The 21,689-nt window shown below is 36.6% G+C and overlaps 1 protein-coding gene across 2 annotated transcripts in view; it reads right to left on the bottom strand.

The window, feature by feature from the left end:
- KIF5B (kinesin family member 5B) overlaps nucleotides 1-21,689 on the bottom strand; it is a 46,431-nt gene that overhangs the window by 13,611 nt on the left and 11,131 nt on the right. For both annotated transcript variants that reach the window (XM_082452770.1, XM_082452771.1), the window contains exons 3-16: nucleotides 17,777-17,850; nucleotides 16,425-16,529; nucleotides 15,881-15,929; nucleotides 15,302-15,357; nucleotides 15,130-15,217; nucleotides 14,841-14,965; nucleotides 13,350-13,454; nucleotides 12,895-13,040; nucleotides 12,099-12,247; nucleotides 11,509-11,702; nucleotides 10,586-10,654; nucleotides 8,405-8,611; nucleotides 6,358-6,501; nucleotides 544-732 (exon numbers count right to left, since the gene is read on the bottom strand). In XM_082452770.1, coding sequence (XP_082308896.1) covers nucleotides 544-732; nucleotides 6,358-6,501; nucleotides 8,405-8,611; nucleotides 10,586-10,654; nucleotides 11,509-11,702; nucleotides 12,099-12,247; nucleotides 12,895-13,040; nucleotides 13,350-13,454; nucleotides 14,841-14,965; nucleotides 15,130-15,217; nucleotides 15,302-15,357; nucleotides 15,881-15,929; nucleotides 16,425-16,529; nucleotides 17,777-17,850 — 1,700 coding nt within the window. The remainder of the gene's footprint in view (nucleotides 1-543; nucleotides 733-6,357; nucleotides 6,502-8,404; nucleotides 8,612-10,585; nucleotides 10,655-11,508; nucleotides 11,703-12,098; nucleotides 12,248-12,894; nucleotides 13,041-13,349; nucleotides 13,455-14,840; nucleotides 14,966-15,129; nucleotides 15,218-15,301; nucleotides 15,358-15,880; nucleotides 15,930-16,424; nucleotides 16,530-17,776; nucleotides 17,851-21,689) is intronic.

Below are 21,689 nucleotides of genomic sequence, written 5' to 3'. Positions count from 1 at the left end.
AATACATTTACAGAATAAGATATTTAAACCTAAAATGTTCAGGGGCAAGATTTACAATGATAAAGAATTTAATCAATGAAATGGTCATGCGTACAAGTTTTTAACACTTACAAAATAAGGCACTAAAGGCTGACATATGAGATAATATTCTTACTGTTATCTCCAACTAACATTATTACCCTCATCCCTCCTGCTACAATTCCTATCTTGGTGAATGGTCTCACCCATGTAGTTGCCAAAGCCACATAACCAGCCCTGCATTTTTATTCACCCTAGAATTCTTCTAGATTCTTCAACAGTCAAATCAGTCACAGCTTTCTAGTAAATTCCTATACGTAACATACACGTTACCAAACATAACCCACTTAAATCATTCATGTTATTTTACTGCAGCTAGAGTAAGAAAAACTAATTGAATTAACCTTTTAATGTTGTTACTCAAAATAACCTACAGAAGGTCATTTTTATTAAAACATTTACAATAAATAAAATTTACATATGGCTGTTCAAAAAAATGAGGAAACTTTGTTCTGTAACACATACTTGAGAGATACGAAGCTGGCATGCTGCTAACTCCTTTTCATTTTCTTCCATTTTTTTATTGCTCTCAGTTTGTGTGCTTTCTAGCTGTTTGCAGCGCTTCACCATGGTTTTCACTTCTGACTTCATTTTGCTAATGTAGAGCCTTGCAACAGTGAACTCTTCATCTATCATGCCAGTTCCCTCAGGCTGCTGTGAGAAAAAGGGAAACAGAAATGAAAGACAGAAATGTCTAGTCTGTGTTTACCCAATTATGACTCTAAAATCTTAAACAAAATTAAATATTTTTAATACTACTCAACATTTGTAGGAAGTCTGGAATTTTTTCTTTTATTAAATATTGTTTTTAATAAAGGGTGAGTAAAGCAGAGCTTAATTTTTGCCTTCCTTACTTCCTAAAACTTAATGTTAATACATGCCTACAAGGAAGATGGATGTAAGCGTAAAAACAAACAAACAACACTAATGAACCCTGCCTCTTTCAATTTTTGGATTTCCTCCTCAAAGGCCCTCTTCAGTAAATTCACTGTTAATCATGTATATGTCCAGTTCAAAACTTAACAAATAATGATGTTTAGGTGGCAGTGAAATGATGACTTTTAAGTTCTCCAAGGAGGAACTGTGGTCAGTGTACATTCCTTAGTAACTTTCATTACAAAATATCAGTACAATATTCAGTGTCAAAAATAAGGAGCTCAGGGGAATTCCCTGGTGGTCCAGTGGTTAAGACTCAGCACTTTCATTGCTGGGGCATGGGTTCAAGCCCTGTTCAGGGAACTAAGATCCTGCAAGCTGCACAGCACGGCAAAAAAAATAAGAGCTTGACCTTCCTGCTAAAATCTGGAACAAGACAAGACACTCTCACCAATTCTATTCAACACAGTATTGGAAGTTCTAGCCAGAGCACTCAGACAAGAAAAAGAAGTAAAAGGTATCCAGACTGGAAGGGAAGAGGTAAAACTGTCATTATATGTAGATGACATGATCTATACCATATATAGAAAACCCTAAAGACTCCACACAAACACTACCAGAATTGATAAAAGGACTTCAGCAAGGTAGTAGGATACAAGATAAACATAGAGAAATTGGTTGCATTTCTTTACACTAACAATAAAACAACAGAAAGGGAATGTAAAAAAACCAGTATCTTTTAAAATTGCACCAAAAAATTAAAATACTTAGGAATAAACCTGACCAAGTAGGTAAAAGACTTAACTGCCAAAGCAATCCTGAGGAAAAAGAAAAAGGCAGGACGCATAACCTTCCCAGACTTCAGACAATACAAAGCTACAGTAATCAAAACAGCATGATACTGGCACAGAAACAGACATATGGAGCAATGGAAAAGAACAGAGAGCCCAGAAATAAACCCACACAACTATGGTCAATCACACAGCTTTGACACATGAGGCAAGAATATACAATGGGAAAAAGACAGTCTCTTCAGCAAGTGGTGCTGGGAAAGTTAGACAGCCACACGTAAATCAATGAAGTTAGAACACTCCCTCACATCATACACGAAAATAAACTTAAAATGGCTTAAAGACTTAAACATAAGACATGACACTATAAAACTCCTAGAAGAGAACATAGGCAAAACATTCGCTGACATAAATCGTACCAATGTTTTCTTAGGTCAATCTCCCAAGGCAATAGAAATAAAAGCAAAAATAAACAAATGAGACCTAATCAAACTTAAAAGCTTTTGCACAGCAAAGGAAACCATAAACAAAATGAAAAGACAACCTACGGACTGGGAGAAAATATTTCCAAGTGATGTGACTGACAAGGGTTTAATTTCCCAGATATACAAACAGCTCACACAACTCAATATCAAAAAAACAAACAACCCAATCAAAAAATGGGCAGAAGACCTAAACAGACATTTCTCCAAAGAAGACATACAAATGGCCAAAAGACACATGAAAAGATGCTCAACATCATGAATTATCAGAGAAATGCAAATCAAAACTACAATGAGGTACCACCTCACACCAGTCAGAATGGCCATCGTTAAAGTCTACAAATAACAAATGCTGGAGAGGGTGTGGAGAAAAGGAACCCTCCTACACTGCTGGTGGGAATGTAAGTGGTTGCGGCCACTATGGAAAACAGTATGGCAGTTTATCAAAAAATTAAAAACAGAGTTGCCATATGATCCAGCAATCCCACTCTTGGGCATCCCCTTTTGGTTGCCAAGGTGCAGGAGGGGAGAGAGGAGTGGGAGTTTGGGATTAGCAGATGCAAACTATTATATATAGAATGGAAAAACAACAAGATCCTACTGTATAGCACAGGGATGTATTTTCAATATCTTGTCATAAGCCATAATGGAAAAGAATATGAAAAAGAATGTGTGTGTGTGTGTGTGTGTGTGTGTGTATATACACACACACACACACATATATATATATAAAAGTGAATCACTTTGATGTACAGCAGAAATTAACACAACATTGTAAATCAACTATACTTCAATTTAAAAAAAGAGAGGAAAAAAATAAGGAGCTTGAGAAGGAAGAAATAAACCTGTCTTTGTCTGCAGATGACACGGTTGTTTAAATGTAACATAATATGTATAAGATCCAGATGACAAAAGAAATCAAAGAAGGACTACATAAATGGGAGACGGTCCATATTCATGGACAGAAGACTCAATATTGAGATGTCAGTCTTTCCCAACTTGATCTATAGATATAATATAATCTTAATCAAAACCCCTGCAAGTTATTTTGTAGATATTGACAAAGTGATTCTAAAGTTTAAATGGTAAGACCTTGACTAGCCAACATAATATTAAAGAACAACAGAGCCGGAGGACTGATGCCACCCAGCTTCAAGACTTATTATAAAGCTAGTAGTAATCAAGATGATGTGGTATTGAAAAAAGAACAGAAAAATAGGTCATTAGAAATGAATGGAAAGTCTAGGAATAGACATACACAAATACAGTCAATTAATCTCTGACAAAGGGAATTCAATTCAATAAATTGTGCTGGAAAAACTAGTCATCCACATGTAAATACAGAAAAATTTAATTTCAGAAAAATTAACTCCAAATGGATCATAAGCCTAAATGTAAATACAAAACTAAAAAACTTCTGGAAGATAACACAGGAGAAAATCTAGGTGACCATAGGCTTGGAGATGAGTTTTTATATATAACACCAAAACCGCAATCCATGAAAGAAAAAAACTGGTAAGTTGGACTTCGTTAAAATCAAAAACTTCTGCTCTACAAAAGACACTTAAAAGAATGAAAAGAAAAAACAAAAAAAGAATGAAAAGATAAGCCAGACTGGGAGAAATATTTGCAAAACACATATCTGATGAAGGACTATCATCCAAAACATACAAGGAGAACGCTTAAAACTGACGGTAAGAAAACCAACAACCAAATGCAAATTAAAACAACAATGAGGACTTCCCTGGTGGCGCAGTAGTTAAGAATCCTCCTGCGGGGCTTCCCTGGTGGTGCAGTGGTTGAGAATCTGCCTGCCAATGCAGGGGACACGGGTTCCAGCCCTGGTCTGGGAGGATCCCACATGCCACGGAGCGACTAGGCCCGTGAACCACAATTGCTGAGCCTGCGCGTCTGGAGCCTGTGCTCCGCAACAAGAGAGGCCGCGATAGTGAGAGGCCCGCACACCACGATGAAGAGTGGCCCCCGCTCGCCGCAACTAGAGAAAGCCCTCGCACAGAAACGAAGACCCAACACAGCCATACATACATACATACATACATACATACATACATACATACATACATAAATAAATAAATAAAATGTTAAAAAAAAAAAAAAAAAAAAAAAGAATCCTCCTGGCAGTGCAGGGGACACAGGTTCGAGCCCTGGTCAGGGCAGATCCCACATGCTGCGGAGGAACTAAGCCCGTGTGCCACAACTACTGAGCCTACGCTCTAGAGCCTGTGAGCCACAACTACTGAGCCTGAGTGCCACAGCTACTGAAGCCCACGCGCCTAGAGCCCGTGCTCTGTAGCAAGAGAAGCCACCCAATGAGAAGCCCGGGAACCGCAACGAAGAGTAGCCCCTGCTCACCGCAACTAGCGAAAAGCCCGCGCGCAGCAACAAAGACACAAGGCAGCCAAAAAAATAAAAAAAAACAAAAAAAACAAAAAAACCCACAACAATGAGATAATATCACACATCTGTTCAAATGGCTCAAACTAAAAAAGCTGATGACCTCAAATACTGGTGAGGATGTGAATTAACAGAACTTTTATTCACTGCTGGATGGAACAAAAAATGCTATATAAGCCAGTTTGGAAGACAGTTTGGGAGTTTCTTACAAAGCTAACATAGTCTTAACATATGATCTAGTGAACCATAATGTAAAAAACACAATAACAAGTTGAGCTCAAGCAGCACTTACTGATGCTTATTAACAGGAAAAGAACTGCATGCGAAACACAAAAATATCGAGGATCCTTTTTTTTTTTTTTTTTAAAGAACCTATTTGCAAGGCTGACTTGTTTTCAAAATACTGTAATGGTTTAGTGAAAAAAGCAGTTTAGGTGTCAGGGTATCTGTACTATTATCACTGGCTCTGCCACTAGACATAAGCCAGTCTTACTCTTTATTTTCTCTATCTTTACCACTTTTTCACTTAAATTAAGATTATTTGAACATGAAATGGAAGGATTTTTCTAAAAACAAGTCACAAATCTACAAAGCAAATTTTGAACAACACCTTTCTAGTGTTCAGTAATATGAAGGAAATCTACTTTTTCATCCCAGAAGATTCCCACAGAGCTCGACCAATCTCACATTGCTTCACCATAAACAGGACAGGGCAGGATGTTCAGACTGATGGGGAAGAAAGAGCAAGCCATGTCATCCAGCATTTAATAACAACACTTTGCTCTGTTTCGATGAGGTGAGCCAGCATTAAAAAATGACATGATTACGAGAATGAAGGCTTGCCTCCATCAACAAACAGTAGCTCTGAATAACATCTAACAGAAGGAACGTGTGCTCCACAGTGAAAACTTTTATTTCATTTCCAATTCTTGTTAAACTGGGCTGCTTAGTTGGTTCTCACTATAAACCCAAGTTTGTTTGTTCTTTTTGTTACTATTATTAGACTTTAATAAAAAAAGGAAGTCTAAACAAATACCTACTATAACATACAAATCTTTCATGTTACGTGTATGTTTTTGCAGTTAAGAGTCTTTGGTTTTTTGGTCTAAGTTTTAATATCTACCAGGTCACAATTTTTTTTTTTTTACCACAAGCTAGTGCTAATATAACCAGTATTAGCATCCTGAAAAAGATTATTAGAAAAGAAAAAATAAGTGTGGCAAAATTTTGATTACTGATTAACTCTAAGGTTCATATTATTCTCTTTATTGTTATATGTTTGAAATTTTTCAAAATAAAGAGAGAGAGAGAGAGAGAGAGAGAGAGCATTAATTAGCAGTGCTCACCTTTCATCTTTTTAAACATTTGAAGCAATCAAATTCATTCACAGTTTACTCCTTGAGCTAACTTTCACTGTTGTTTCAATTACATACTTCCTGTGTGGTAATTTATTAACATAATCTCTAAGCGCAAAATCTTTACACAGAGGAAAAAACCAAACATGGGGTCCAAATAAATGCTACTTACTGAGCATGTCTCCCCAAGCACCCCTTATTCTCCCCCTTGTTCCTCGGCTATTTAAAATGAAGTTAATACCATCTACTACAAATGGCTGCTGTGAGGAGGAGATAATGGGAATGAGAAGAACTCTGTGAAAAATGAAAGTATGAATTGTGTAAAGATTATCATGCTTAATATTTGGTAGTTACAGTTACCTTCACGTCGTTGTTTCCTACAGCAATCCCTATTTCTGCCAGGTCTTTCAGTAAAGATGCCATCATCTCTGCTGCTCGCTTTTTCTGGTGGTTGGTCATTTCCTTAAGTTTCTGAAGCTCAGCATCTATACTTGCTAAACTTGCCTAACAGAACCAAAACAAAAGGTACTGTTAAATCTATTAAATGAAAGATCAATTCAAATATTGACACGTATTTCAAGTTTTCACCTAGTACTCACAAAACCATTATTTTCTGCTTTCATTTTCTTGAATTCTCTACTGAGTTCTGCGAAAGCTCCCAGCTCAAACTTAAAAAATATTTTAGGCCTAAGAGACCATGTAAAGTAGCTATATTGTAATTCCATTAAGGGCAAACAGTTTGTATTATTTCACTCATTTTTGAGATTGGGTAATGTTTTCTACTTAGAAATGGAAAACTTCCGAATTAACTATATTTGATTTTCATTTATGACCACAGTATGGTATGTTTGTGGAAACTGAGTCTGAGAAAATAAATGTTAGAATGCAATTGACAGTTTTCTAGATGGCTGGTATGTTTTCTTCATCTGCTTTTTATATACTACTTAGTCTCTGAAAAGAATCCACCTGATAATTACTACTACTTTTGTACTATGATACAAGCAATTATCCAGGAGAGAGTGATAAAGTAGCATTACTATCTGAGTTTAATTACTATAATTATAAATTTAAAATACTAGCTGGCTTACCAGCAACAAAGTCACCACAATTTTGAAAACCCAACCGAATCTGGTTGCTTTAAAACTATTCATTATATCACAGATCAGATACTGCATTTTAAATGCAAGTTATTGACTTTTAGTCAATATCTTTTAGTAAAGATACCATCATTTCAGCTGCTCATTTCCTTAAGTATCTGAATAGCGGTATATTGTGTGTTCACTCAGTTTGACCTACAGTGTAATACCAGGTCTAAATTACCAGACATTTTCTCTAGCAGCTGAACAGCAATATTGTAAGCATATAAAAAGATGCAGAACACTCTAGGGGTTTCTAACTCCTTACCAATACAGTGCTGATATATAAACTGGGACACAAACAGAACTGTCTTAAAGACTGAAATCAGTGACCAAGGACCCACTTACAGTTTACAGAGTTGTAAGAAACTCCTATTGTTCTTTCAAACAGAAATTAGGTTTGCTAATAATGCAACTCAGTTAAGAGTTATAAAGGTGTCTTGATCTCCATGGTATTAAATTGTAACTTCAAGCTAACTCTAAGCTGGGAGGTTAAAAAGGGAAAAGGAACTTCTCCAGGGGCAGGAAGCCTTTTAAAAATGCCATTTCATAGTGTTGACTGCTTTCCTTTAGACACTTGACACGGATAGGGAGATAAATAGTGAGCAGTGATCCTGGGTCCAACTCTAAATGTGATTCGTAAACAAGAAGTTTGCATTAACAACAAGAAAACTTTTAAGAAACAGAGCTCATCCATGGTGATACTCAAAATACTGCAGCAGCAATCACAGCTATATACTATTCCTGGCGTCACTGTTGGGGGGCAGCAATCCCCGCCTTACAGCTATGAAAACAAAACCCTCATCCCCTGGGGAATCACAAGGAAGATCCAACTACACTGTCCTAGGAAGGCACCGGTCCGAGTACTGGAAACGTAACAGTGAACAAAACATAAGTTACATGAAGTTACATATCCTGCTATTTTATTTTTATGTGCACATTTTTAATTCTAGTTTGAACAATTAGCTAATAACTTTACTGAGCAACTAGAAGCCAAGTTTTACTTTTTTAACAGTAGAATAATATTTGGAATAGTCAATATGTTTTAAAATATCATTTAATTACGTATTAATAGATGTTTAAAAACTAAAAAGATAACCCTCCTCCCTCTACCTTTAAGGCTTCACATATGGGAGGAAATAAAGTTGACACTTGAGTTCCTTAAGAACTGACGTTATCAATCTTGAGCTTATATAGAAATAAGTTACTGAGGTAATTTTTCAATTAAGAACACTTGTAGTATAGTATTAGGAAAGAAAACTATACCCTACCGACTTCTGATTCAGCTCATCACTAAGTAATTCATATTCCTTAGTTTTGTCTTCAACTTCCTGAGACTTCTGATCATAGTTGACAGCAAGTTCCTCTAAGGCTTGTAAAACTTCCTTTACTTCTTCTTTAGAGGCATCGTTTTCTGCCTGAAGACGATTCAGCTCAGCCTGCATATTATCTTGATCCCTTCTGGTAGATGCCAGAAGCTATACAAAGGAATAAAAGTATCTGTTTTACCCAAAGTACACAGGTTTTTAAAACGTATACAAGTTAAAAATAACCTATTTCCGTTATCATCTGCAAATCACAAAGGGAGTGAAATGTGGATGTTATTATGCATGGTAACATTTATTCATTCAACCTATCTCCTGAATGCCTACTATGTGCAGGCTCTGTGCTAGACACTGTGGGAGATGGAAAGGAAATCAAAGATTCCTTTGAGGAATCTAGTGGAAGAAAGACAGGTACACAAATAAATGCAATACAAGATGAAATGTAAGAGCCATAAAGGAGATAGGACATGACAAAGTGCTTGGTAGTATAGGAAAAGGGGGGGGATATTTCTGGACAGGTATTCATGGAGAAGGTGGCCATGACAGGAAGATTTTTGTCATGTACAAACTAACATAACAGAAAGAAAAAGGCATACAAGGCTCACAATAGTGGGCACAGAAAAAGAAAGAAATCAGTAATGTTTTAAAAGTTTAGATTTTCTTTGGGCAACAGAGGGTGGCACCTGAGCCATGCCTCATGAAAACATGTTATCAGTAAATAAAATTTGAACTGGAAGAAGCCAAGAGACTAGTTAGGAGAATACAGTAATTGCCCAGGGTCGGCGGCTCTTAAGTAGGGGCACCTGGAAATGTATAGGAGTATTTCTAATGGGGCAGAATGACAATGGCCCTTCAAAGTGGGAGCCAGGGATGCCAACTGTCCTACTATAATGTGCAGGACAGAACCATATAAATGAAGAATTATGCAAACGTTACTAGTGCTCCTCTGAGAAACAATGCTAGAGGTCAAATAAGAATAAAGATGATCTGACCAGGATTAACTTGACTGATGCTGGATGTCTCTCACTGAAGCTGTATAGTCTTTGCTCCCATCCCCAGAACAAACCTTAAACAAAGGACCATTTTTCAATTATCCCCCCATTCTGCCAAGTGAGATAAAACGAGGGTCCAAAGTGAAAAACTAGAGAGAAGGAACTTGAAAGAAATAAGATGAAAGTGAAGATGACAGAAATGAACAACAGGTTAGATGAGGGTAGAAATGGTGAAGGGGTAAAAAATGATCTTATTCATTGACATTCTCATTTCCATGATGAAAGTCATACCCTAAACTACAAATTACTAAAAACAAAGGCAATACAATTCAGAAATCAGTATTTTCTTTAATAATCCCTTTAGACATATATCTGCGTTTAACTTTTTTATACTCCTTCCCTCATCACTTCCATGAGGAAATATGCTTCATAAAGGGAGGGGGAATCTAAGGTTACTCCAGCTCAGTGTAGTAAGTCTTTCCCAAGGATCAGTAAGAAATGGTTTGGGGGGCTTCCCTGGTGGCGCAGCGGTTAAGAATCCGCCTGCCAATGCAGGAGACACGGGTTCGAGCCCTGGTCCGGGAAGATCCCACATGGCGCGGAGAAACTAAGCCCGTGCGCCACAACTACTGAGCCTGCGCTCAGAGCCTGCGAGCCACAACTACTGAGCCCATGTGCCTAGAGCCCGTGCTCCGCAACAAGAGAAGCCACCGCAACGAGAAGCCCACGCACCACAACAAAGACCCAACACAGCCAAAAATAAATAAATAAAATAAATAAATTTTTTAAAAAAGAAAAGAAATGTTTTGGGGAAAATAAGACAAAACAGCACTGTACAAGGAAAGAAGACAAGAGTTAAAAAGAAAAAAGTCATCTTTCCCCCTCCAGTTAGAACTCAAACTGAAAAAAACCAAAAAACCCAACCCCAAAAAACCTTAAGTCAATCTTTGCTTCAGTCTGTATGATGTACCGGTCTCATAGAATATCCACAGTGAAGCATGAACATATTCAAAAATTTTAAAAAATGTACTCGAGTATATTCTGAGCTCTGTAGATGCCTTCATCTTTTATATTTAAGTGATAATGACAAACTATAAAGCTTTTCTGGAAGCAATATGAAAGGTATTCAATTTACCTCTTCCTGATCCAACATTTGTGTCTTCAGTTTCTCTACCAATTGGCTCTGTTGATTAATTTCTTCATCCTAGAATTTTTAGTAACAGGTTAACAAAGTAGCTCACAACCTGGTTCTAACTGATTCCTAACACAAATTGTGATTACTACCCACCCCCCAATATTTCAAAGTCATTTTCTCCAAATTCAACATAGCTTATTCCAATCTCTTATCTTAGGACAGTGTTGAAACAGATGGAATTTCAATTATCAATAATAGTAACATACTTATCACACAATAAGAAAAAAGGCTTATGTTTATGAAAGCTATTCATTAAATACTTTAAATGCTAAAAAGTAATAAACATGCTTAAAGCTTTGTATTGAAAATAAAGCCATGTAGCCACTTCAAACCTACCTACCATCTCTGTTTAAAATACAATAAAAACATCACCTAATAACAAAAACCAAAAACAAAGCCAGAACAATTTTCTTCTGGTCTCTTTACTGTTGTTTTTCCCACCCTCTCTACTTGGTTCAAAATTGTGCTATTTTTCACACTACTGATATAATCAAAGCAGAAGAGGTTATTTCCACTCGATTCTGTTCCCTCTGTCTAATCTCTTGCATCACTTTTATTATTAGAGCCCTCAGATCCCTGATTCTAAGAACATTTCATTAAGGCTCTCCAAGGACCCATGGCAAATTTCCTTTTGAAAGTTCTTTTAGCTTAAAGTGAAAAAAAGATATGCCTCATATACAGTTTCTACATACAAACAGAGATTGTGATTTTGTATTTTTTGTTAATACAATGATCTTGAAAAGGTTAACAGAAATCTAGGAAGATGTATATAGGTCACAAGGACCCATAATATTGAAATTAGAACATAAAAATACCTATGTCAAAAATGTTCTAAAACAGAATTGAATATGAACAATACTTACCTTGTCATCAAGTTGTTTGTACAGCTTAGCAATTTCTTCTTCACACTTTCTTCTTTCAGAATCAGTAAAGTTTCCAGTAACTCCAATTGTGGCTGCTGGTTTATCATTGGTAATAGTAATATCCTTATCCACTGCAAAAGCTTCCAAGTTGGCTTTCTCTTTGTCAAACTGTTCATCAATAGGCACTGTCTCTCCTAAAATAAGACAACAGAATGGTTAATAAAACTCACCTGTCTAAAACTAATTTCAATTTTACTCAATTTCAGCAGCTCTTACCAACTTTATCTGCTCAGTCCCTGAGATATGAAAAGTTGGAATTACATTTGACTCTCCCCCATCTTCTAAAGCCAGTCATCAAATCTTATCATTTTAACTGACTTCACCCTAAGCTAAGCATCTTGCCATCTTGAGACTTCTATAGCTAGCTAGTTGGCCTTTATGCCTCTATTTATTATTTCAGGTAAAATCAGAATTTAATGTAAAGGATTTTATTCATTTTTATCTGATGATCCCTAATGCCTTTTAAATTTATAAAACAGGTCTAAATCTGTATTCAGCAAACTCAAAATGACAAATTCATAAGTTATTACCATTACGCCATCGGTTGAGTTCATTTTCAAGCCACTGAATGGTGTTCCGCAGGGTCTTATTTTTTTCTTTTTCTCTTTCATACTTCTTTTTCCACTGTTCTGCAGTTAACTCTACATTGACACAAACTGTGTTCTTAATTGTTTTGGCCCTAAGAGAAGTAGTTGGGGAAAGGGGAGGGGGGAAGAATGTGACAATTACTTTCACAATCTACTTTCAGGTAGGTTTGAATACCTACCTGAAACTTTCCTAGATTTAATAAACAAAAGGCCTATCTACATTTAGATTACATTTTCTTTTCTTTTCTTTTTTTTTTTTTGATATCCCATTCAATTTTATTTAATTCAACAAGCATTTTCTACAGAGGGTATGTAAATGTAATACTTGGTTTTCAGGTGATTCTAGTCCAGAAGAGGAGACAAAAATATAAACCAGTAAGTTAAAATATGGGTGATAATATCAATCACATAAAGACTTCTGTTGCACTTATAACAAGATAAGAAGCAATTGGGATTAACATATACGTACTACTATACATAAAATAAAAAACCAACAAGGACCTACTTTATAGCACAGGGAACTATACTCAATATTATGTAATAACCTATAAGGGAAAATAATCTGAAAAAGAATATATATACATATATATGTATATAACTGAATCACTATGCTGTATACCTGAAACTTACATGATATTATAAATCAACTATACTTCAATAAAAAAATTTTTTTAAAAAGATAAGAAGTAATCGCAGCAGAGAAGGAAGTGGTATAGACTACATTTTCTTAACAACAAACCTCTGACCAAACAGGAGTGTAGATTTTGTTTCAGATTCATTGTACGATGATGGAGAGCAGCAAATTACAATAGTGGTTCTACAGTTCCCACCTAATGAATCTTGAAGGATTCTTGTCATCTTACTATCTCGATATGGAACATATGTCTACATACAAAAACAAACAAACAAAAAAACAAAGAGGACCAATGGGTTTCTACGTAATAAAATTTGTTGTAGAAATATGCTACTTTACAATAAACTACAAAGTGCTTTCAGTTGTTTTAAATGCTAGTTATTAAGATGGAAACTAGGATATACATACTAATACTATAAAATAAATCCCTAAAAGACAATTTATTCATACATACTGATTCAGTGAATCCCTCTCTCACTCACACATCCATGCACATGTATGTATCTATCTGTAATTCTCCACTAACTAACGACAGGGAAATAGAAGACAAGTATACTCACACTACCCTCAGCCAAAGCAGAAATGACATTTCCAAGAGCAGAAAGGGACTTGTTGATGTTCTTAGCTTCATCCAGCACAGCACCTTCAGCTCCAGTTTTACTAACCTATACATAAGATTTCAAAAAAACGAAACAAAATTACGAGTTTAGGTGATTTTCTTTGATTTTCTAAAAAGCTCAGAGGTCATCAGTAACTAGTAAAAAAGAAAAGGGAAAGGTTCATGATTTTATTTGCCAAGTATTTACTGTAAGTTATCATTATTATTGAGTATGACTCTTCTGAGACCTTGGTCAAGTAACTAGCTGCATGACAAAAATGGGATTAAGAAGATACCAAATTTTATTTTTAGGTGTGCTCCTGAAATTAACCAATTTACACGTACATTTGTAGTTTACTAATTTGTTACCCCCCACCCCCTTTTCTTGGCTGCATTGGATGTTCGCTGCTGCGCGCGGGCTTTCTCTAGTTGTGGCGAGCGGGGGCTACTCTTGGTTGCAGTGCGCAGGCTTCTCATTGAGGTGGCTTCTCTTGTGGAACACGGGCTCTAGGCATGTGGGCTTCGGTAGTTGTGGCTCGCGGGCTCAGCAGTTGTGGCGCACGGGCTTAGCTGCTCCACGGCATGTGGGATCTTCCCAGACCAGGGCTCGAACCCGTGTCCCCTGCATTGGCAGGCGGATTCTTAACCACTGTGCCACCACGGAGGCCTGTTAACCCTCTTTAAAGAGAAACTTTAAAAAATTTACTGAAGCATAATGTTGATGTTGTAACTGTTAAAGAGAGAGACCAAATTTATATTATACAAGCAAACTTGCTTCTATTAAAAAAATATAAAATATATATATTAAAGATAATAGAATAATATGTTAGCAATGATGGCTGAAAAAACAGCCTCTCAGTATTCACAAAATTAGAGACGGGCTTTGAAGTATGTGTATAAGACTTTGCGTAAAAGGGAGCAGGTATGTCATTCTAATCAGAAGAAACAACACATTAGCAGAACAGCAAAAAAGTTTCACATATAGGTCAATATTAAAACATTTGAACTTATTTTGATTTTGACATAAACTAGAATCAGATTGTATTCGACTGTAATAGTTAAATAATCGTCAGAAAGAAAGAAGTACAACAAAATCCGAAGGACTAATGGATAGTTACCAGTTTTCAGAGAGAGCCCACTGCCAATATGAATAAAACAGATACCAGAAACTAGGAAAAGGATACCCCGTAAAATTCTTAATGACATACATTCAACACATTCTCAATAAAAGCACACACCTTAAGTCAAGGATAACACTTATTGGTTGAACTGGACTGTGGCCCAAATGACAGTAAATTTGTAATGACAAAGCATTGGCATAAATGCTTGTGACTCTCAAAATGTATAATTGGATATACATTTTCAATATATGACAATAAATAATACACAAGCCCAAATCTGAGCTAAAGTTCGTAAAAATGCTTAGGTATCTATCAGAATATAAAGATTTTACCTTTTCACTACCAGCTAAATCAACCAGATAAAGTTTTCCACTCAGCTTTTGTTCCGTTTGCGTGTTCTCTTGTTTTACATTAATAAGAAATATACTGTGACTCCTAGAGCTATGTTCATTCATATCTGCAAAGAAACCACACAAACAACTGTCAACAAACACGGCTTTCCCTTACTAATAATTTCTAAAGCATTATTTCACCTAAGAAAAATCTTACAATTAATCAACTTGATAAAGATATTTTAAGGCAGTTTGTACGTTAACTAGTGTTAATACATAGGCTACTTACTTGTAACCGCTACGTGTCTGTTGGATTTTCCTTCATCTATGGTGTCCATAACTTCATCTGGACTACATACGAAACGCTCTGTACACCCCTGTAAAACAAATTTTTAAAGTATGTCACTATCCTAAAAAAATGTTATTGTAGGGCTTTTCTAAATATTCTGTATTATACGTACCTTTACATAGGGAACTCGGTTTTTATCTTCATGAACTGAAAGATTGGTCTTTGAAACTGAAAAAGAAAAATAAATAACATTAACAACATTTCCCTAAACTCTAACACTGGCTGTGAAATAGTCAATCAACTATTTGTCTCCCCAAGCAGCCTAATAATAATACATAAACTTCAAATATATGTAAATATCACTATAAAAGCAAGAGCCTATAGAAACAGTAGGAGATGTATATAGAAATCAATGCAGCAATATAGAATTTTAGGTCCAGGCCAACGCCTGCCACCCACATTTTGGAGTGGTTCAATGGTTTGCCAAGGACAGTATCTCTGACCGACAGCGGACAGAAGATGAGCGCTCAAGACTCAGGCTCCCGGACTCCAGTCCAATGTGCTAATTACTACTTACAAAGCACCCACAACATATGCTTTCAGTAAGTCCAAAGGCATTCAATTAAAACTTTTTCCTATAATTTAAGTCAATTTCATGTAGGTTACTAAGAAATGGTCTCACATTTACTACTAAAAAAAAAGCAGTATGTGGTATATTGAAAAATGATTGAAGAGCAAGAATTTAACTTACCATCTAACAGGTCCCTTATTTTGTCCAAATAAATTTCAAAATATGAAACCTACAGGGCAGAGGGAATAAAGGAAAAGAAAAATCAACCACTTAAAATTACAAAGTAATTTATTCACTTATTCATTAAATATTTATTGGGGTCTGAGTTCCAGGTACCATCTAGACTATGGGGACAACTCAGCCACAGCTCTTATTCTAATGAGAAGCCCTAAATCCACTAAACTCCTTATGTAACTAAAGTACATTTTCCACTATGTATCTTCTCCTAAAATTAGACTAATTAGGTGTAATTAGTCAGAACTTTTGAGCTTTGTAGCCAACTCCTTATCTTACAGAGAAGGCGGCTAAGGCAAGAGAGGCTCAGCTTAACTTGTTTACCACGGCAGATGAAGGATCTGAGTTTACTAATTCTAATAATCTTTCAGCTACACCTGCCCGTAAGATAATTTTTAAAATATTTAAAAGTACTTTTTTAAAAGAAAAAGTACTGAACAGAATTATTCTAGGAATAAAATAAAATACAACCTTTCCCCAATGATTTTACCTTAATATGAAATTCCAAATTTTCATCCATGGAGTAAATATAATTAAAAATATCTTGCACTATTCTTGGAATAATTCCCATGCCTTCTGGATCATGAAGTTTACCCTAAACAGAAAACAAAACCAGTTCTTAAACAAACTGTAACATACAAATTAAAAATCAAAACTTTTAATCTATAATTTACAGTCAACAGAGGATAGGAATTCTAATTGTTGCCATTTTTTGGTGAAAAACGTCAGAGAACAAGCACATTCCTAGCATTTGGATGAATTTGACTTGAAGTAGATGCAACATTGCAGATTTATATGCCGAGCAACTAACGAACATTTTCCTAGAATGTGTTCATTTACAAATGTGCATAATCTGATCTAACAATTAAATGAAAGGCTAAGATCAGTTGGTAACCCATATGGTTGGCATATATTATTTATGTGTAACTTCCGAAAATATGTAACAGTTGAATTAGGTTTTTTTTTGTACAGCCACATTTTTTTTCACCTAAAAAAACCTAATTCAACTGTTACATATTTTCGTAAGTTACACATAAATAATATATGCCAACCATATGGGTTACCAACTGATCTTAGCCTTTCATTTAATTGTTAGATCAGATTATGCACATTTGTAAATGAACACATTCTAGGAAAATGTTCGTTAGTTGCTCGGCATATAAATCTGCATTGTTGCATCTACTTCAAGTCAAATTCATCCAAATGCTAGGAATGTGCTTGTTCTCTGACGTTATGGAAATGAGTAACATGAGTGACACTAAAATAAGCAGTCATTTACTTTATATGGAATGCTCAGATAAATGATAAAAGCAGATACTCTGTAGCAGTGGCAGAAAATTACAGGCTGTCTTCTAGAAGCAAAGCTTGAGCAGGTTCACATTTATTATTAATAGCAGCTCTGATAATTTTGGAGACCTTATCAGAGAAGAGGGGCAAGTATTTGGCTGGGGGTGGGGAAATGGGACGGACACACGGACACGACCAAGGAGAGGAGGAAAAAATTAAGTGCTCTGAATAGAACTGAAAGCACACAAACATTAAAAATTTCAAAATATCCCATTATAAGGTGACGGAGAATTCTTACTTAATTCTAAAACATTCATAATTTTGTGGTTATGTGGATAAAACAAAGCTAGATATAATTTCAAATATACGGTTTCACCATTCAAACTCAGGAACTGATTCGATTGCAACAACGATGTTACTCATATATAACGTGTATGAGACAAAGCAATAGGGTAAATAAAGCTGTTTAAGCGTATGGTAAAACGATGTCACAAATAATGAATGAGTGCACCGTGCGCAGGCAACTACATCTAAGTACAGACTGTGAGATGTTACCTCCATTGTGTGTGTCTTCCCGGAGGAGGTCTGTCCATATGCAAATATGGTTCCATTGTACCCCTCAAGCACATCTATGAAAACATAAGAGACTTTATACATTAGGGATTTCTCTCTCCCCTTAAGCGAGGCATTAAAGGACATAAGAATATACTAATAGTAACCCTCTTAGTGATGGTCCACCTAAGGAACTCCTTTCTCTGCAGCCCAGATTACTTCCTGTTGTCAGTAAGAAGCAAATTTTAAATTCCACTGCTTATAATCGTCTCTCCTGTCAATGTACATCTCAGATGTCATTACACCTGTATTCCAAAGCTTTATGTGACCTAAAAGAAAAAAAGTGCTCTGGCAGCTTGCATACATACATGAAATAGCTTTTAGAAGTAGGACTGATTGGTGGTTAACTGGTGGTTAAGCCTCACAAACCCACACAACATACCTCCTTATACAAAGTGTAACAAGCCCAGTCCTACCTCAAAACCGATTATCAGGGAGGTCCCGTGGAATTAAAAAAAAAAAACAAAAAACAAACAGCGAAAAGCTTTTCTAGCCCTTTGTGTATCCTAAGGCCTACCATTAACATTTAAGCATCTTCCTTTACTAGGCTAAAGGGGGGGCTGGGAGGGATGTGAGTGAACAAGGTGACCTTTTAATTTCCAGTTTTCAGGGATTCAGTTTGTTCTGTTTTTTTGTTTGGTTGTTTGGTTTTGCTTTTGTTTGTTTTGGTGAAAAGAAAGGTACTATAAAATTACATTCTAGGACTTCCCTGGTGGTGCAGGGGTTAAGAATCCGCCTGCCAGTGCAGGGGACATGGGTTCGATCCCTGGTCTGGGAAGATCCCACATGCCGCGGAGCAACTAAACCCGTGCACCACAACTACCGAGCCTGCACTCTAGAGCCTGCGAGCCACAACTACTGAGCCCATGTGCCACAACTACTGAAGCCTACACACCTAGAGCCCATGCTCCACAACAAGAGAAGCCACTGCAATGAGAAGCCCGCGCACCGCAATGAAGAGTAGCCCCCGCTCGCCGCATCTAGAGAAAGCCCACGCACAGCAACGAAGACCCAACGCAGCCAAAAATAAATAAATAAATAAATAAATTTATATATATAAAAAATTACATTCTATTTTAGAGGAAGCCAAAGTAAAAAGAGAAACCTCAGTTGGAAACAGCAGATGGTAACAGTGGAAAGTAAACCTGTAGTAAGCAAGTCAATTCTCGTTTTTTTTTAACTGATTATTTTAAAAAAGAAGAAGAAAAAAGAAAAGAAAAAACTTTTTAAAGGTCCCAACGTTGGGCACAGCTAACTAGGTAACAGATTTGCTACAGAAATATTTAATAAGGAAAAGAAGGTATTACTACTTACTTCCCTGGGAAGATTTTAGGAGATCTCAAACATTTGAAACTTTCATTCAAAATCTTTTCAGTTTTATGAAGGGAAGCAAAATAATTTCAAGAATCACATTTAAAACAGGTAAGACTGGACTTCCCTGGTGGCACAGTGGTTAAGAACCCGCCTGCCAATGCAGGGGGCACGGGTTCGAGCCCTGGTCCGGGAAGATCCCACATGCCGCGGAGCAACTCAGCCCGTGGGCTACAACTGCTGAGCCTGTGCTCTAGAGCCCGTGAGCCACAACTACTGAGCCCGCATGCCTAGAGCCCGTGCTTCGCAACAAGAGAAGTCACCGCAATGAGAAGTCCACGCACCGCAACCAAGAGTAGCCCCCAAAAGCCGCAACTAAAGAAAGCCCGTGCACAACAATGAAGACCCAACGCAGCCAAAAGTAAATAAAAAATAAAAATATGGTACATTTGTTACAATTACCAAAGCAATATAAAAGAATTTTAAAAAGAATAAAATAGATAAGATTACAGTATTTCTGTAACTCTGAAGAAGCAATCATCTGGAGAAAAAAAAAGCACCAGACCCTTTCCAATCCACTTCCTTTACATATAATTGTTCTCAGCATGTCGGTATCATACCCTCTGCTTAAGATCTTTTAATCAATCACATAAAACCTAATTTTGTTAGATCTATACATGAAAGGTTCATTCATGATATGATCCAATTACCTAGCAACTACCACAATAAGTACTTAATAAATACTGTTAGGTGAATGAATAAGTGACCTTCCCAAGATCATATTAGTAGCATATGTCTATAGGATATTATGGTAATTTTGTGTTAGGTGAAACACATCATATGAGGGCTCATAGGATAAACAATGTATGCCACATGTCTATATTTGGGACTTCAAGCAAAACTTAAAAATTTTATATGATTACAGAGATTACGGGATAGTCAATGTTCAAGTATTTACTGAGCACTATGATCTAGGCTCTCTGTTCCGGAAGCAGGGATGTAAGTGACTAGGTGATTTCTAGAGGCACCAGGCTATCATTAAAGTAACAACTGTTACCAATTAGGAAAATAATCCCTTCTTGCCTACCTTCAAATCCATTCCTGACCTTTGCTTTCTATAGTGATTTAACTGCCAACACTTTATTATAAAAAAGCCTAAACACACAGAAAAACGGAATGAATTTTACAGTGAACAGCCCTATAACCACTACCAAGATTCTATCACTAACATTTTATCATTTTACTGTTGGCCTTAATCATCTTAATCCGTCTTATTTATTTAATGCATTTCAAAGTGAACTGCAGACTTCACTTCCACCGAAATACTCCAGCATGCATACACCATTGGCTAGAATTCAGTGTTCTGCAGTTTTTATTCTTCAGAGATAAAATTTGCATACAATGAAATGCACATATCTTAAAAGTACAGTTCTTTTAAACACACACACACACACACAAATAATACTCATCTCTTTGAAAATCCCAGAAAGCACTCACCTGTAATCAGATAAAATTAGGCACCTTTGGAACTGGCTCTTTTTTGCCTACTCAGCTCCATCTCCCACCATCCTTCCCCTCACACTGCTGTTTTTGTTGGTAAAAATGGTTGACTCTGACAATTTCATACGGTTCAACGTCACAGTCATACCATAATGTATGTTCTTCCCTACACAGGTGGTACTTTTCTCATGTGGGCTGCCTTAGTTAGCTCACATGCATCTCTCTGTCTGGAGTAAATCTCTCACTCTCCTTCCCACTCTTGTGCATCCTTAAGACTAGCTTAGGCTTTACTTCTCTCCAATCCAATTCCACCCCCAAACGAATCTAGGTAAGAGTCCCATCCTATGTGTTCTTGTAGCACCTGCATTTAATCATAATACTGATGACTGTCTATTGCAACCATCAGTTTACTTGTCTGCCTTCCTCACTAGCCTGTAAAATCCTTGAGGCCAGGGCTGTGTTTAACTCCTAGCACAGTGCCTGGCACTTAGTAGGAACTCAAATGTTTGTTGAATGATTACTACTATTACTCATACAGCATCTTTCTAAAGTGTCCCTCCCCTTCTATAATATACTTTTGCCTTTCTTGTGACAAACAGACAGAGGTGGAACTATGGACAAATATTACTTTCATACTTTGCAAACAAGAAAAACATATTTAGCAAGTGAAGGAACAGCTTATCACCTTCTAAAAGTCACTTAATCCCTCTGAACTTCAGCTTCCTCATCAGCAGAATGTCTGCTTAGGGGAAGGCTGTGAGAATTAGAAGTCATCATATAAAATTATTACTGCTGGGCTTCCCTGGTGGCGGTAAATGCCACAGAGCAACTGAGCCCATGTGCCACAACTACTGAGCCTGCGCTCTAGAGCCTGTGAGCCACAACTACTGAAGCCCGGGCACCTAGAGCCCGTGCTCCGCAACGAGAAGCCACCGCAGCAAGAAGCCCGTGCACCGCAACGAAGACCCAACACAGCCAAAAATAAATAAATAAATAAAATAAATTTAAAAATATATACATTACTGCTAACATTTGAAAAGCATTA

Source organism: Balaenoptera physalus, assembly GCF_965194825.1.
Source record: "Balaenoptera physalus genome assembly, chromosome: 2".
NCBI lineage: Eukaryota > Metazoa > Chordata > Mammalia > Artiodactyla > Balaenopteridae > Balaenoptera > Balaenoptera physalus.
Note: the sequence above shows the minus strand (reverse complement) of the source record. Positions and strands in the feature narration are given on the sequence as shown.